This window comes from Heterocephalus glaber, unplaced genomic scaffold (genome assembly GCF_053883595.1).
Source record: "Heterocephalus glaber isolate CG9 unplaced genomic scaffold, H.glaber_assembly_v1.0 deba00001662, whole genome shotgun sequence".
In the NCBI taxonomy this organism is placed as follows: Eukaryota; Metazoa; Chordata; class Mammalia; order Rodentia; family Bathyergidae; genus Heterocephalus; species Heterocephalus glaber.
In genome coordinates this window covers 12468399-12484143 of record NW_028258403.1, presented here as the reverse complement: position 1 = coordinate 12484143, position 15745 = coordinate 12468399, and the positions used below count along the sequence as shown (strand labels likewise).

At 35.8% G+C, this 15745-nt stretch overlaps 1 protein-coding gene and 1 pseudogene across 16 annotated transcripts in view; both read left to right on the top strand.

Annotated features, from left to right (window-relative positions):
- Positions 1-15745, top strand: part of Heatr5a (HEAT repeat containing 5A) — a 120260-nt gene that overhangs the window by 81742 nt on the left and 22773 nt on the right. For all 16 annotated transcript variants that reach the window (XR_002389104.2, XR_002389105.2, XM_021243828.2 and 13 more), the window contains 4 exons: positions 574-813; positions 2901-3082; positions 6470-6538; positions 12650-12829. Coding sequence is in view for 14 of the 16 variants with exons in the window: in XM_021243828.2 (XP_021099487.2) it covers positions 574-813; positions 2901-3082; positions 6470-6538; positions 12650-12829 (671 nt within the window). In the remaining 2 variants the exon portion in view is untranslated. The remainder of the gene's footprint in view (positions 1-573; positions 814-2900; positions 3083-6469; positions 6539-12649; positions 12830-15745) is intronic.
- LOC110345646 (excitatory amino acid transporter 1 pseudogene) lies at positions 6591-8165 on the top strand (annotated as a pseudogene).

Genomic DNA, 15745 nt, shown 5'->3' with positions numbered 1-15745 from the left:
CAACAGTAAAGAATTTACAAGAACCTCTCCTTTAAAGGAAAATCTATGTCCATAAGTAGACGGGTATTTCATCTTATTTTAATTTTATATTCATACTTCTTGAGCTTGCTAGCTCAATTTTATTTTGCCATTAACTTCTTGTGTTCTGTAGTTTGGCTTCATTCTTTCTTACTAGAATCATTAAGATATAGTTTACCATAACTATATTAGTGACATCTTTGCTATCGTAATACACAAAAAAATGTCAACATACAAGATAGTTTAAGAAAAGCCAGATGGTTTAGATTCATTTGAAGTTGAGTAACATGCAAGAGATTGATAATTATTTTAGGCTCTAATATTGTATTTTCTTTTTCATTTGGATTATAACTTAATAACTCATTCTGACCTGGAATAGCTCTTATTTCCTATAGACAACATTGTTACCTGTAGAACTATTAGACTTAATTATTCGACATTATTATATATGACTGATCAGTAGTAATTCTAGACTACATTTGAAGTCATTTTGTGTTCCTTTATAAATATATCTTCCCATTGATTGTAATTATCTGTATTCTCCCCTGATAAAAGATTTTGCAGCCGTATCTTGTGTGGATACAATGCAAGAGGAAGAAGGAGATAAAGGTGATGATGCCCCAGTCCTGACCACCAGAAATGATGAAAAATCTCATCCTTTTATTAATCCCCGATGGGGGACTAGAGTCTTTGCTGCTGAATGTGTCTGTAGGATAATTAACCAGTGTGAGAATGCAAATAGCATGCATTTTGACATTGCATTAGCACAAGAAATGAAAAAAAGGGATTCAAGAAGTAAGTGCCGTATTAATGAAAATACCAAATGACATAAGTAATGATGCTGTCTGCTTAAGTTTTTTTTTGTTTGTTTTGTTTTGTTTTGTTTTGTTTTGTTTGTTTTGTTTTGTTTGTGGTACCAGGGATCAAACTCAGGACCTTGGAGCCACTAAGCTAAATCCTTGGCCCAGCTTAAGTTTTTTTGTTTTTTTGGGTTTTTTCTCAGCTTAAGTTTTAATATTAACTCAAAAAATAAAACTAGGGCTGAATATACACCTTAGTAGTGGAGCACTTGTCTAGCATGTCCATGGCCCTGAGTTCAGTCCCTTGTACTGGAAGCATAATAATAAAACTAAAAGGTTATTTTTATTCTTTCAATCAGTTATGAAACTTGGTTACAATATTTATGAAAGCCATAGGTTAGTACATTTTTAATTTTCTTTTTTTTGGTACCAGGGATCGCACCCGGGTCCTTGCGCTTGCCAAGGCAGGTGGCGGAACCACTGAGCTAAATGCCCGGCCCTTACATTTTTAATTTTTAAACACATTTATAATGATTCAGCTTAAATTTGCATTCACTTTTACTTAATGAGTATGTGAAATGAGTTAAGTTTATAGAAAATAATCTTGGGAAATAGTGTATACATTAAATAATTCCCAAAAATTATTCTGTGTATTGTAACTTCTACCAGTTTTTGCTTATAGATTTTTTTGGTTGTGGCATAGATATTACCTAGAAACATTTGAGCCTATCTCAGTGTAAACAATTCCTGAATATAAGACCATTTTGACCTCTTGTTCAATTTTATTTTTACCTATATGTGTATGTATTTATGGGTTGATTTATAATTTTTAAAATTCATGTAAGGACATATGTTCCAAGTCACAATGCACATTTCTAAATGCCCTTGGAATATTTTTATCAGATAGAAGAATCACAAAGCAGGTCTGGGGATTTAGCTCAGTGGCACCGCGCCTGCCTTGCAAGTGCAAGCTCTTGAGTTCGATCCCTGGTACCGAAAAAAAAACAAACCAGAATCACAAAGAAAAATGTTGCTATTACTAGTCTGAGTATGAATTCAGTACCTGATTTAGTGAGATTCCCCCAGCACCAGAGATCGAACTCAGGACCTTGAGCTTGCAGGGTAGGCACAGTGCCACTGGGTTTAGTGATTTTTTTTTTAAGCAAGCATGTATTGAGACTCTTACTTGGGATCAGCACTTGCAAGATTATTATGGGTATAAAATTAGTATGCCAAAGTTACTAATTCCTGTCCTCCCAACTAAAACTGTAGTTGAGAGCTGGTGTGTGGCTCTATGTAGAGTGCTTGCCTAGCATGTGCAAGGCCCTGGATTTAGCCCCCAGCACCACAAAAATAAAATATGGTAGAATAGAATCAAGTAGTAGCTGACACTTGCTAAGATACATTAGTTCTTCAATATGAGCTACAACTCTGTTCTTTGAATTAGTCTCAGATATATTCCTGGCAAAGATTGAGTGTGTCCCTAAACATTACTGAAACAGTTAAATTATTTTCTTAAAATCTCTTCCCAGAATTTTCATACCAAAGAATGTTGTAGGAATGAAAGAAATTTTCATTATTTCTATTGCTAGAGGTGTTTTTTATACTCTCATCATTTGTGTATTTGCCAAGACATGCAATAATAAGATAATCTAGTCCATATAAAGAGCCACATGATTTTTTTAAAGGAAGATTAAGTCTCTTAGCTTCAGTTTAACAAGAAGAGAATAAATTACTGTCTGACTCATCAAAACTGAAGGACTCTTTAAGTACCAACTAATGAACTTTTATCAGAAAGTCTGAATGAAATATTTATTGAAGAGTCTGTTAGTACTCTTTGTAAAGCATAGTGATTCTGCTTTTGGCTTTTGAATAACTCCATGTAATTATTTGGTTTGAGATGTGTGGGTATGTATTTGAATGTACGTTAAATTCAATTTTAAAGCTTGTATTTAACACAGAGTAAAACAGTCAAGTCAGGTTTACCTAAAAGGTCTAGGCTATGAAATTGAAAGGAGAAATTATCACTTAACACAAATTTCAGCAACTCTTTTTCTTAATAAGATACCTTTAATCTTGTAGGTGACTTTCTGGTGCTGCACCTTGCTGACTTGATTCGCATGGCTTTTATGGCTGCCACAGATCACAGTGACCAACTCCGTCTTTCTGGCCTTGAAACACTATTAGTTATTATTCGGCGATTTGCAGCTATTCCAGAACCAGAGTTTCCAGGTCATGTGATTCTGGAACAGTATCAAGCCAACGTAAGTATTTTCGGTTAGAAAATTTTCTTATCAAATAACACCAATAAAAAGTCTGTATTGGGACGGGAATTTAGCTCAGTGGTGCTGGTGCCTGCCTTGCAAGTACAAGGTCCTGAATTCAATCCCCAGTACCAAAAAAGGGTCTGTACAAATATTTGACATATCATCTCTTACTTCAAAAATCTCTTCTAGAAGTTAAACTGTCATTATTTGCTGATGATATGATACTTTATATAGAAGACCCAAAAAACTCCTCCAGAAGACTTCTAGACTTAATTGACAGATTCGGTAGAGTAGCTGGATACAAGGCCAACACTCAAAAAACAATAGCCTTCTTGTACACAAATAACACACTCACTGAGAGAGAAATTAGGGAAACAATTCCTTTTACAATAGCATCCAAAAAAATGAAATATCTAGGAATCAGTCTAACAAAGGAAGCAAAACACCTCTACACTGAAAACTACATCACTCTGAAAAAAGAGATCGAAGAGGATACAAGAAAATGGAAAGACATCCCTTGGTCCTGGGTAGGAAGAACCAATATAGTGAAAATGGCTATACTTCCAAAACTACTATATAGATTCAATGCAATGCCAATTGAAATTCCAACAATATACTTCACAGAACTAGAGAAAACAATCCAAAAATTCATTTGGAACCATAAGAGACCTAGAATAGCTAGAGCAATTCTAAGCAACAGAGACATGGCTGGGGATATCACAATCCCCAACTTGAAACTATACTACAATGCTACTGTGATAAAATCAGCATGGTACTGGCAAAGGAACAGACCTGAGGATCAGTGGAATAGATTAGAAGTTGCAGAAATAACTCCAGACATGCTCAGCCACCTCATCTTTGACAAAGGAGACAACCACCATCATTGGAGGAAAGATAGCCTATTTAATAAATGGTGTTGGAAAAACTGGATTTCAACCTGCCAAAGATTAAAACTAGACCCATACCTATCACCATGCACTAAACTAAGATCGAAGTGGATTAAAGATATAAATATTAAGACAGAAACACTAAACTTGCTGGAAGATAAGTTAGGTAGAACTCTTGAAGACATTGGCATAGGAAAAGACTTCATGAACAAAACCTCAGCAGCATGGGAACTAGCAGAAAGAATCAACAACTGGGATCTCATCTTGTTAAAAAGCTTCTGCACTGCAAAAGAAACCACCAACAGAGCTAACAGACAACCTACAATATGGGAAAAAAATTTTAGCAGCTGTACCTCAGACGAAGGACTACTATCTAGAATATATAAAGAATGGAAAAAAAATCAGACCCCCCCAAATTCAAAGACCCAATTCAAAAATGGGCATCTGAAATGAATAGACATTTCTCAGACAAAGACGTAAAAGCATCAAACAAATATATGAAAAAATGTTCAACATCACTGGTCATTCTAGAGATGCAGATGAAAACAACACTGAGATTCCACCTCACCCCACAAAGAATGGCTGCTATTAAGAAATTATCTAATAACAAATGCTGGCAGGGGTTGTGGGGAGAAAGGAACCCTTCCATTGTTGGTGGGAGTGCAGACTGGTGCAACCACTGAGGAAGTCGGTATGGAGATACCTCAAAGAACTAGGACTAGAGGCCCCATTTGACCCAGCTATTCCCCTGCTGGGTATCTTCCCAAAAGAATTAAAAGAATCATACCACAGTGATATATGTGCACCCATGTTCATAGCAGCACAGTTTGTAATAGCTAAAGCTTGGAACCAGCCCAAGTACCCATCAACTGGAAACTGGATCAAGAAAATGTGGGTTTTTTATAAAATGGAGTATTACTCAGCCATAAAGAATGGAAAACTAGAGTCATTTATAGCTAAATGGATGCATATCGAGGCCATACTCTTTAAGTGAAATAAATAGGACACACGTGTAAATACTGAATAGTTTCTGTAGTGTGAGAAACTGATAGTGTAAACAAGGGTTAAAATGATTAAAATGAATAATTGATAATTTGAAATAGGAAAAAAAGTCCAAAGATGAAGGAGTGAAGGGAGGGGAAGGGGAAAGGAAAAGAGGGAAAGGAAAAACTATGAGAAAAGCAGAAAAAGTGGAAATGAAATCTATGTAAATAGGGAAGGGCAGAGGGGGTGAAAGGCGCACAGGTAATGGGAAAAAAAATAACCAAGATATATCATGCACAGGTACAAACACCCAATGATAAATGTAAACAAATTGTATACCTAAAATGTATCAATAAAAGAACTAAAAAAAAAATCTCTTCTAATGTATCACTGAATTCACAGTGTATAGAAAATACATTTGTGAACGGAATAGAATATTTTATAAAGCTTTAAGTAAAAGCAAAATAGTGCATAAAAGAGGCCTTTTATAACTTTAAGGTTTAAAAATCTTTTTGTTAATTTGAGGGAATAGAAGACTTTAGTAATGAAATTTTCTGTAAAATGTCTCATTAAACAACGTAACACTATATTCTACTTAGGCTATACATGTTTTATCTTCATTATTTCCAGAATAGAACATTATGTGTAATGTCCCTTACTATTTTTTTCTAGATTTAGGAAAGAATTCAGATTTCTTTTACTACTTTTATAATCTTTTTAGCTGATTGTGTTCGTGTGTTGAACAATCTTGGAAAAATAAAGAAGACAACAAAATCATTATGTGTCTTATAATCCTCTAGCAGCATTCATCCACTGATATATCTCATTGTGGTTCAGATGCACCTTCTGATGTCTAACAGTCAGGCAGACCAGAACAATTTACTAGTTTGTTAGCAGTCTTCACTTCTTCCCAGCAGGTAATGCCAGCGTATGCTTAGGGAGACAGCAAAAGGAAGGGATTGACGTTATAGAGAACTACAGTATACTGTTAGAGTAAGATATTATAACTGAGCTAAATTAAGGGGAGCTCTTATATTTTTAGCCCTCTTACAGTTGCAAATGCTAAAAGTACAATTATAGCTCACTTAAGCAGCAGAAAGAAAATTATTGTCAGGAATCTCTTAGTTGGCTTGCTTTGATCTACACTTTATTTATTCTCAGATTTGCTTTTTCCAGGTGATAACAAGATGGCTATCTCAGTGCCCAGGTCCTTATAAAAAGATAGTGCTTCTTTCCCACTATTTGCAGCAAAAGTCTTGAGAGCTTTCAGTATCCCAGTATGGGACAGTGCTGTCAGCTCCAGAGCAACCACATGGACTAAGAGTTGAGGAAAGAGATAGTTCCCCAACGGAAACACCAGGATGCCATTATCTAAAAATAAGGGAATCTATGCAGGGCAGGTAAAAAATAACACAGCCTATAATAACTTGTAAATAATGTAAAAGTAACATTAAAAAGAGGGGAAAGCTTGTGCTCTTTTATTGATGTTTGTTATGTCATAATTTCTTGCCAGGTAGGAGCAGCACTTAGACCAGCCTTCACTTCAGAGACACCACCTGATGTCATTGCCAAAGCATGTCAGGTAAGTAGGTAAAAAGATGATGCTTAAGAAATGATCTTGAGAAACAATTCAGTTAGTGTTTGATACCAGTGTTCCACTTTATAGTTGACTTACTATCACTCTCAGCTTACTGTTTCCCTTTTTAAATATAATTTCCTCTTTTAGAGAACTGCATGGTAACCTAATATATGGATGAATCATAATTTATTTAAACAGTTCCGTACCTGTATTGATGGACGTTCAGGTTTTTTTGTCTTTTGCTATTACAAATAGTGCTTCTGTAGGTGATCTGCATAGGTCCTTTCACTGGAAACAGGTATATCTGTGAGATAAATTCTCCAGACTTGAATTGATGGGTTAAAGAGTATATTATAGGAATTTACTGATTTAAACTCCCACTAGCAGTGTATGCAAGGACCCATTTTCCTAAAGTCTGAGAAACACTGTAATTGTCAATTTTTAGTTTTTAATCTGGGCAATAAAGAGTTAAAATGACAGTTTCCGAGCACATGCAGATTGCCCGGGCTAGCCTGCTGCTCGCTTGGCTTGCCGAGTCCTACTACTCCATCCTACCTGCCCAGAGTTCACCTTGTCATTGCCTGGGCTGTCTTCCACCCGTCGGAAAATCGGAGAAGTTGTGTTCTCTCATGCCAAAGAGGAGATTTGACTTTGTGAGTTGGTTCCAAAACACTGAAGTACAAAGAAGAGACACTCTCAGAAAAGTAAAACATGACCAAAAGCAATGGGGAAGAGCCTAGGATGGGAGGCAGGATGGAGAGATTCCAGCAAAGAGTCCGTAAATGCACACTTTTGGCTAAGAAGAAAGTGCAGAACATCACAAAGGAGGATGTTAAAAGTTACCTGTTTTGGAATGCTTTTGTGCTGCTTACTGTCACCGCTGTCATTGTGGGTAAGTCCTTTGAAAAAAACAAATACAAACACAAACAACAACAACAAAAACCCTGTATCTTGTTTCTCTGGGGCATCTGGCTGCCTGACAACATTATTACATGGATTGATCATAGATATTCAAAATGATAGCCCAGGTTCTCCTTTGAATTTGTAGATTATTTTTTCCAGCAAAATTAGCTATTGACATGTTTGTAGCAATAGATGGTAAACACGTGAAAATCTGAAAGAAGCCTCACTCGGCATTATGTAAATCACTTGATTGTGAGGTGAGGGGAAAAAAATCAAACATTTTCCCTATTAGGAATAAAGGACTATTTTAATCATTAGGGATGAGCAGTTAAGTAACAACAGAAACAACCAAACATGCTAGATTTGGCCAACATCTAATCATTATACAGTGTCACTTTTACTTAAAACTAATTTATACAATTAGTACCCCCAAAATGAGATATGGTTCCTTAATAGTAATTATATTCTAATTGGTACTGATTTGGAGGTGAGCATCAGTGCTTAAACACATAAGCCATATCTTTTATGTTTTTCCATGCTCTCACCCAGTGGCTGGAAAAGAAAGGTAAATTGTAGTTCAAACTGGCCTTGAACTCACAGCAATCCTCCTGCCTCAGCCTCCAGAGTGCTGGGATAACAGGAATGCACCACCTTGGCCGAAACCCTCCTATATCTTTTTTTGAAACATTTCAGTCCCTTACTAATTTAGCAGGTTGACAACAATCTGTACTAATAAAACATTGTTTTCTTTAGTTTAAAAAAAAAAAAAGTTAAAATGATATCTCAGGAAAATTTAGATTGGTATTTCAAGTGAGGTTGAGCATTTTTTGATATCCTAAGAGCCAATATAATTCAGTCTTAATTGCTTTTCTTAGAGTGGATTGTCAAACACTCAATATCCAACCCTAGGTGATCTGACATAATTAAAAGTAGGACTGGTATGAATAAGTTAATTATAAACATAGTGTACCCACAACAAATGTAATCATTATGTAATGCAAACATGTACTAATAAAAATGAAATCTGGAGAGCATGACAAAGTGGATGCGGAGACTGAAGTGATGTGGTCTTGAGGTAGAAGCACAAAGGAACAAGAAATTGATTTTTCATGAGAGCCTCTAGTAGGAATTGGCCTTGCTGACATCTTGATTTTAGCCTGGTGACTAAGCCAGAAGACTTGGGTTTTTCGATGTCCATGAAATGCTGTATTAAATAGAAGTGGTAGAGAAGCTCAGCCGGTCCCAGCACCCAGAAGGAAGCTCCCTGCCTCCATCCCAGGCTCCTAGGGCAGAGAAGCTTAGCCGGTCCCAGCACCCGGAAGGAAGCTCGCCCTCCTCCATCCCAGGCTTCTAGGGCAGAGAAGCTGACCCGGTCCCAGCACCCTGAAGGAAGCTCCCTACCTCCATCCCAGGCTCCTAGGGCAGAGAAGCTGAGCCAGTCTCAGAACCCAGAAGGAAGCTCCCCCACTGCCATCCCAAGCTCCTAGGGCAGAGAAGGTGAGCCACGTGGGCACCAGAAGCATCCCCCCTGCCCCGTGGAAATGAGAAAACACATAAACAAGCCTCAGAAACAGACTTCCAGATCACCTACAGCAGCCCCAAAGGGAAATGAGATGGAACAATCTGATACTCAACCACCTGGACTCTCTGAACTGGCAACAAAAGAGGATCTGGGAAAAAGGAAATCAGAAATAATTACTCAGATAACAGTAAAGATTTTGCTCATGGTGCAAGACATGATTAATAAATCTAGAGAGGACACAGATAAAAAAATAGAGGAGCTGAGGAACATGATAGAATCCCAACATAGGAAACAAATGGAATCCATAAAACAGATAGAAACAGATTTCCAAGAGATTAAAAACTCCATCGAAAGTCTGCACAACAGAATGAACCAATGTGAGGATAGAATTTCACATATAGAAGATAAGATTGCAATTAGTGACCAGGAAAAGAAAAATTGCTTTAAAATTGTAAGGGAACACCAGAAATCAATCCAGCAGCTGCTAGACGATGCAAAGAAGAATAACATAAGACTGATTGGGCTCAATGAAGAAACAGGAGAGAGTGCAGATGACATCAAAAAACTGTTCACAGAACTGATGGCAGAAAACTTCCCAAGGAGAGGAAAAGAACTTGACATACAGCTAAGTGAGGCATATAGGACTCCAGCTAGCCTGGATCAAAAAAAATCTACACATAGGCATATAATAGTTAGGATTCCAGAAATCCAGCAGAAGAACAACATTCTACAAGCTGTGAGAGAAAAGAAACAAATCACATACAAAGGAAAGCCCATCAGAATCACAGCAGACTTCTCAATGCAAACCCTCAAGGCAAGAAGAGCTTGGAGTGATGTATTTCAAGCCCTAAAGGAAAACAGCCTCCAACCCAGATTGATGTACCCTGCAAAACTATCTTTCAAAATTGATGGAGAAATAAGATACTTTCATGATAAAGAGCACCTCAGGAATTTCATGAATATCAAACCAGCACTCCAAAAAATTTGAGACAATACCCTAGGAAAAGACAATGAGGATCACAACCCCAGGAAACCCAGCAGAATGAATTCATTGGGTGTGACAAATTAAACGCAAAGGGGGAGAATCCAACAAAAAGAAAAAGTCATGACAAGGCTTTTAAAACTTTTCACTTCATCTCCCTAATGAGTGTATAATTCAATCTTGTTATTGTACTGATTAGTATTTTTCTGACTCTAGAGTTTCACACATTTCCTTGTGTTGTACTAGCTATTTATCATCTTATGTCTACTTTTTAATTGGGTTGTCTATTAATAAGCTCTAAGAATTCTTTATATATTCTGGTCATAGGTTGTATGTATTGTAAATATGGTCTGTTTAAGGACTACTTTTCATTTTAATGATGTCATTTAAAGTTCTAAATTTTGATGGAATCTCATTTATCAATTTTTTTCTTTTATACATCATGTCTTTTGTATCCTAGGTAGTTCTTGCCTACCCTGAATTCATAAACATTTTCCCTTATAATTTCTTCTTAAAGTTTTATACTTTTAGGCTTTCATATTTAGGGTCATCGATCCCTTCAAGTTATTTTCATGTATGGAAATAAAGGGTTGAGGTTAATTTTTTACATATGGATACCAGGTGTTCTAGTGCTGTTTGCTGAAAACACTATTTCTTCCTTGGCTCTTGAATTGAGTTTATATTCTATAAAATGCTAATGTTAAATAATCTTTCAAAACTCAGTGGACCATATATGTGTGGTTCTATTTCTAGATTCTCTGTTTTATTCAACTGATCTATATGTCTTTCCTTACACCAACACTGCCTTGATTACTGTAGCTTTAGAAGAAGTCTTAAAATTAAGTACTAAACATCTTCCAACACTGTTTTTGTTATTTTTTTTTAACTTTTCTAGGTCCTTTGTACTCCTACATAACTTTTAAATTTCAATGTCCAATTCTTCATTTATAGCAAGTATGCACAGACCTGAATTTTTATATATACCTTGTGTTTTCTAATCCTGCTAAATTCAAATACAAGTTCTAGGGGCTCCTATCTTAGTCTTTTCTCTGTAGATGATCATTTCATCTACATATAAAGATTTTGCTTCTACCTTACCAATCCTATCCTAATTGTGTCATTTTATTGCCAGACTATTTTGGTTTGGGCCTATGTTTCAAAGTTTAATGGACAGATGAAGAGTAGACATATCTGCCTTTGTTCCCCACCTTAAGGAGAAAGCATTGTATCTTCTCCATTCATATAAGGCATTCTCTCTGGAAGTATGGAGTACATGTCTTTAATCTATTGAGAAGGTTCTGTTCTACTTCTAGTCTCATGATAGCTTTTACCAGGAACAGCTGTAGAATTTAGTCCGATACTTTTTCTCCAACTAGTGACAGGATCATATGGCTTTTTCCTTTCCTCTGTTAAAATGATGACTTTTGGGGGTGGATCTTCCAATGCTGAACCAATACTGCCATCCTTACAACAAAACGACTTTCTACATACTGCCAGATCTGACTTCTAATAGTTTGTCTTGTTAAACAAATTTCTATCTATGTTCATACTTTTTTCTTCTATTATCTTTATCCAGTTTTAGGATTAGCACAATGTTGATTTGCTAAAATGAGGGGAGAAGTGTTCCTTCTTTTTTCTGCTTTAATTGTTTGATATAATTTATCAGTTAAAATGTATATGAGCCTGTTTTTGTCATATAGGTAGTTTTTCAAGCTAGGAATATACTTTCTTTAATAGATGCTATTCAAATTTTATATTTCTTCCAGAGTTAATTTCATTAACTTGTCTTCCAAGTTACTTCTTAGAAGTTGTCAAATTTATTTCAAAACAGATTTTTGAAATATGCTTTCTATATCCTTTTAAATCCTGTAAAATCTGTGGTAATGTCTCCTAGATCTTGATATTGTAATTTAAAAAATGTGTAATTGATATTGTGTAACGGGAAGAAAAGGTCTAAAGGTGCAGGGGAAGTGGGAGGGGTAGGGGAAAGGATAAACGGGAAAAAAAAATGAGAAGAGGAAAAAAAATGGAAACAAGGTCTTTGCAAATAGGGAAGGGTGGAGGGGGTGAAGGGAGGATAAGAGAAGGGGGGAAAAAAAGATCCAAAATACTCATGTAATGGTAAAAGATCCCAATGATGAATGTGACTGTATTTTATACCGAAAATGTACCAATAAACTTAATGGAAAAAAAAAAGAAAAGAAAGGACAAGAAAAAAAAAGAATGGAAGGAAAAAATGGAGACAGCTTTTGTAAATGAAGGGAAGAGATGTTGAAAAGGAAGGAGGGAATGGGGAAAAAAGAAGCAAGATATATCATGTACAGGAACAAATTCCCTATGATGAATGTGATCATTATGTATAACTAAAGTGTACCAATAAATGTTTTGCTTCAAAAGAAGGTTAACCCAAACATTTATGATTATGATTTCATAATATCGTTTCTCCTTATTAATAACATCTGAAATTCCAGTTTACATACTAAATAACATTTGTTTCTTCACTTCTATCTTTGATGATATCCCTTTAGAAAATATGGCTTTTGACTCATTGTCAGCTGCATTCCATTGTGTTTCTTAATAGGAAGATAGTTTTGATGACCAGTTTTTTCAGATACAGATGAGCTTTGCTTTGGGAGATATTTATACTTTCTAAATGAAACTTTTTATTTATTTATTTTTTTTAACTTTTTATTTTCTTAAAAACCAGGTTTGTAGTGCCTGGATTGCAAGTGGAGTTGTAAGTGACATTAATGATCTACGAAGAGTTCATCAGTTGCTTCTTTCATCATTAACAAAAATACAGGCTGGAAAAGAAGTTCCAAGTCATTTATACAGTGAAAGCGCTTCTACCATGGAGATTTTAGCTGTTTTAAAAGCCTGGGCAGAGGTTGGTACTTTTTAATTAATAATTGGGATTTGGGAAGTTGTTAACAAACACTTTCAGCCAAAAACTGAAATGCTGTTTAAAATTAGTCATTTTGTTTGTTTATTTATTTGTTCATTCGTGTTTAGACACAGGGTCTCACTGTGTAGTTCAGGCTGGGCTTGAATTCACTATGTAGTCCAAACTGGCCTTGAACACACATCAATCCTCCTGCCTCAGCCTCCCAGTGCTGAGATTATAAATGTGTGCCACTCCTGGCTAGTAAATTCATTTTTAAGGTAAACAAAAAGATTTCCCACATGAGATTTACTTACATGTTAATTGACCTGTTAAGCAAAGCATTCTAAAGAATCCATATTGTCTGTCTACTGCTTTAAGCAGAGGCAGTTCTCAACCAGTGAAATTTTATTAAAATCAGTTCATGGACAGCTGTAGAATTTAGTCCAATACTTTTTCTCCAACTAGTGACAGGATCATATGGCTTTTTCCTTTCCTCTGTTAAAATGATGACTTTTGGGGGTGGATCTTCCAATGCTGAATCAACACTGCCATCCTTATAACAAAACCACTTTCTACATACTGCCAGATCTAACTTCTCATAGTTTGTTTTGTTAAACAAATTTCTATCTATGTTCATACTTTTTTCTTCTATTATCTTTATCCAGTTTTAGGATTAGCACAATGTTGATTTCCTAAAATGAGGGGAGAAGTGTTCCTTTTTTTTTTTCTGCTTTAAATGTTTGATATAATTTATCAGTTAAAATGTATATGAGCCTGTTGTTGTCATATAGGTAGGTTTTCAAGCTAGGAGTATACTTTCTTTCATAGGTACTATTCAAATTTTATATTTCCTCCAGAGTTAATTTCATTCATTTGTCTTCCAAGGTGCTTCTTAGAAGTTGTCAAATTTATTTCAAAACAGATTTTTGAAATATGCTTTCTATATCCTTTTAAATTCTGTAAAATCTGTGGTAATATCTCCTAGATCTTGATATTGTAATTTAAAAAATGTATAATTGATATTGTGTAACAGGAAGAAAAGGTCTAAAGGTGCAGGGGAAATGGGAGGGGTAGGGAAAAGAAAAAATATGAGAAAAGGAAAAAAATGGAAACAAAGTCTTTGCAAATAGGGAAGGGTGGAGGGGGTGAAGGGAGGGAGGGAAGGGGATTAAAAAAAAAGAACCAAGATACTCATGTAATGGTACAAGATCCCAGTGATGAATGTAACTGTATTTTATACTTAAAATGTACCAATAAACTTAATGGGAAGAAAAAAAATCAGTTCATGGATGTATGTGTCTGCTTGTCTATCAGCTGTGTGCCACATACTTTAATGTTTTTAATTTCTCTTTATAAATCACTTTGAAATATTAAGTAGCTATAATTTTCTTAAAAATGAAGAAGTCTTCGTGAACTAGCACAAACAATCAACAGGTGGGATCTCTTTGTACTAAAAAGCTTCTGCACAGCAAGAGAAACCACCAGCAGTGTGAAGAGACAGCTCACAATGTGGGAAAAAATTTTCACCAGCAGTCCCTCAGACAAAGGTCTACTCTCTAGAATCTATAAAGAACTTAAAAAAAATCAGACCTCCCAAATGTAAAGACCCAATCCAAAAATGGGCATCTGAAATGAACAGACATTTCTCACACAAAGAAGTAGAAGTGACAAGTAAGCATATGAAAAAATGTTCAACATCAATGGCCATTTGAGAGATGCAAATGAAAACAACGCTGAGATTCCACCTCACTCCAGGAAGAATGGCTGCTATCGTGAAATCAACCAACTACAAATGCTGGTGGGGCTGTGGGGAAAGAGGAACCCTGCTCCACTGCTGGTGGGAGTGTAGACTGGTGCAACCACTGTGGAAATCAGTATGGAGATACCTCAAAGAACTAGGACTGGGCGTCCCACTTGACCCAGCTATTCCCCTGCTGGGGATCTTCCCCAAAGAACTAAAAGAATCATACCACAGTGATATATGTGCACCCATGTTCATAGCAGCACAGTTTGTAATAGCTAAAACTTGGAAACAGCCCAAATGCCCATCAACTGGAGACTGGATCAAGAAAATGTGGTTTTTTAAATAAAATGGAGTACTACTCTGCCATAAAAAATGAAAAATTAGAGACATTTATTGCTAAATGGATGCACATTGAGGTGATACTTTTAAGTGAAATAAATAGGACACACATGTGTAAATACCGAATAGTTTCTCTAGTGTGAGAAACTGAAAGTGTAAATAAGGACTAAAAGGTATAATAGATAATGTGAAATAGGAAGAAAAGGAGCAAAGGGGAGGGGGAAGTGGGAGGAGTAGGGGAAAGGAAAGAAGGGAATGGAATTAATGTGAGAAAATGAAAAAAAGGAAACAAAGTCTTTGTAAATAGGGAGGGATGGAGGGGTTGAAGGGAGGGCAGAGGAAGGGGGAAAAATAAGAACCAAGAGAGTATGTAAAGATGCATATCTCCAATGATGAATGTCATTATATTGTACACCTAAAATGTACCAATAAAAGTATATACAAAAAAATGTATTATATATAAATCTACAAAAACAAAAAGAGAAGAAGTCTTGGGCCCGGGATTTAGCTCAGTGGTTTCGCCGCCTGCTACGCAAGCGCAAGGACCTGAGTTTGATCCCTGGTCCCAAAAAATAAATAAATGAATAAGTCTTATAGTAAAATACTTAGCTTTATATAATTTCCTAATCAGGAAAAAGTTATGTCATTTTTAGTCTACTATGGAAATGTTTAAACTTATACAAAAGTAGATAGAATAGTGTAATGAACCACATATAATCACCCAGGTTGCAAAGTTACCAACCATGTGCAGTCTTAGTTCATGTATCATTTTAATCAAAGTACTGTATATAATTACAGACTGAAGCTCAGAATTAACCAACGTGTACAGAAGGATT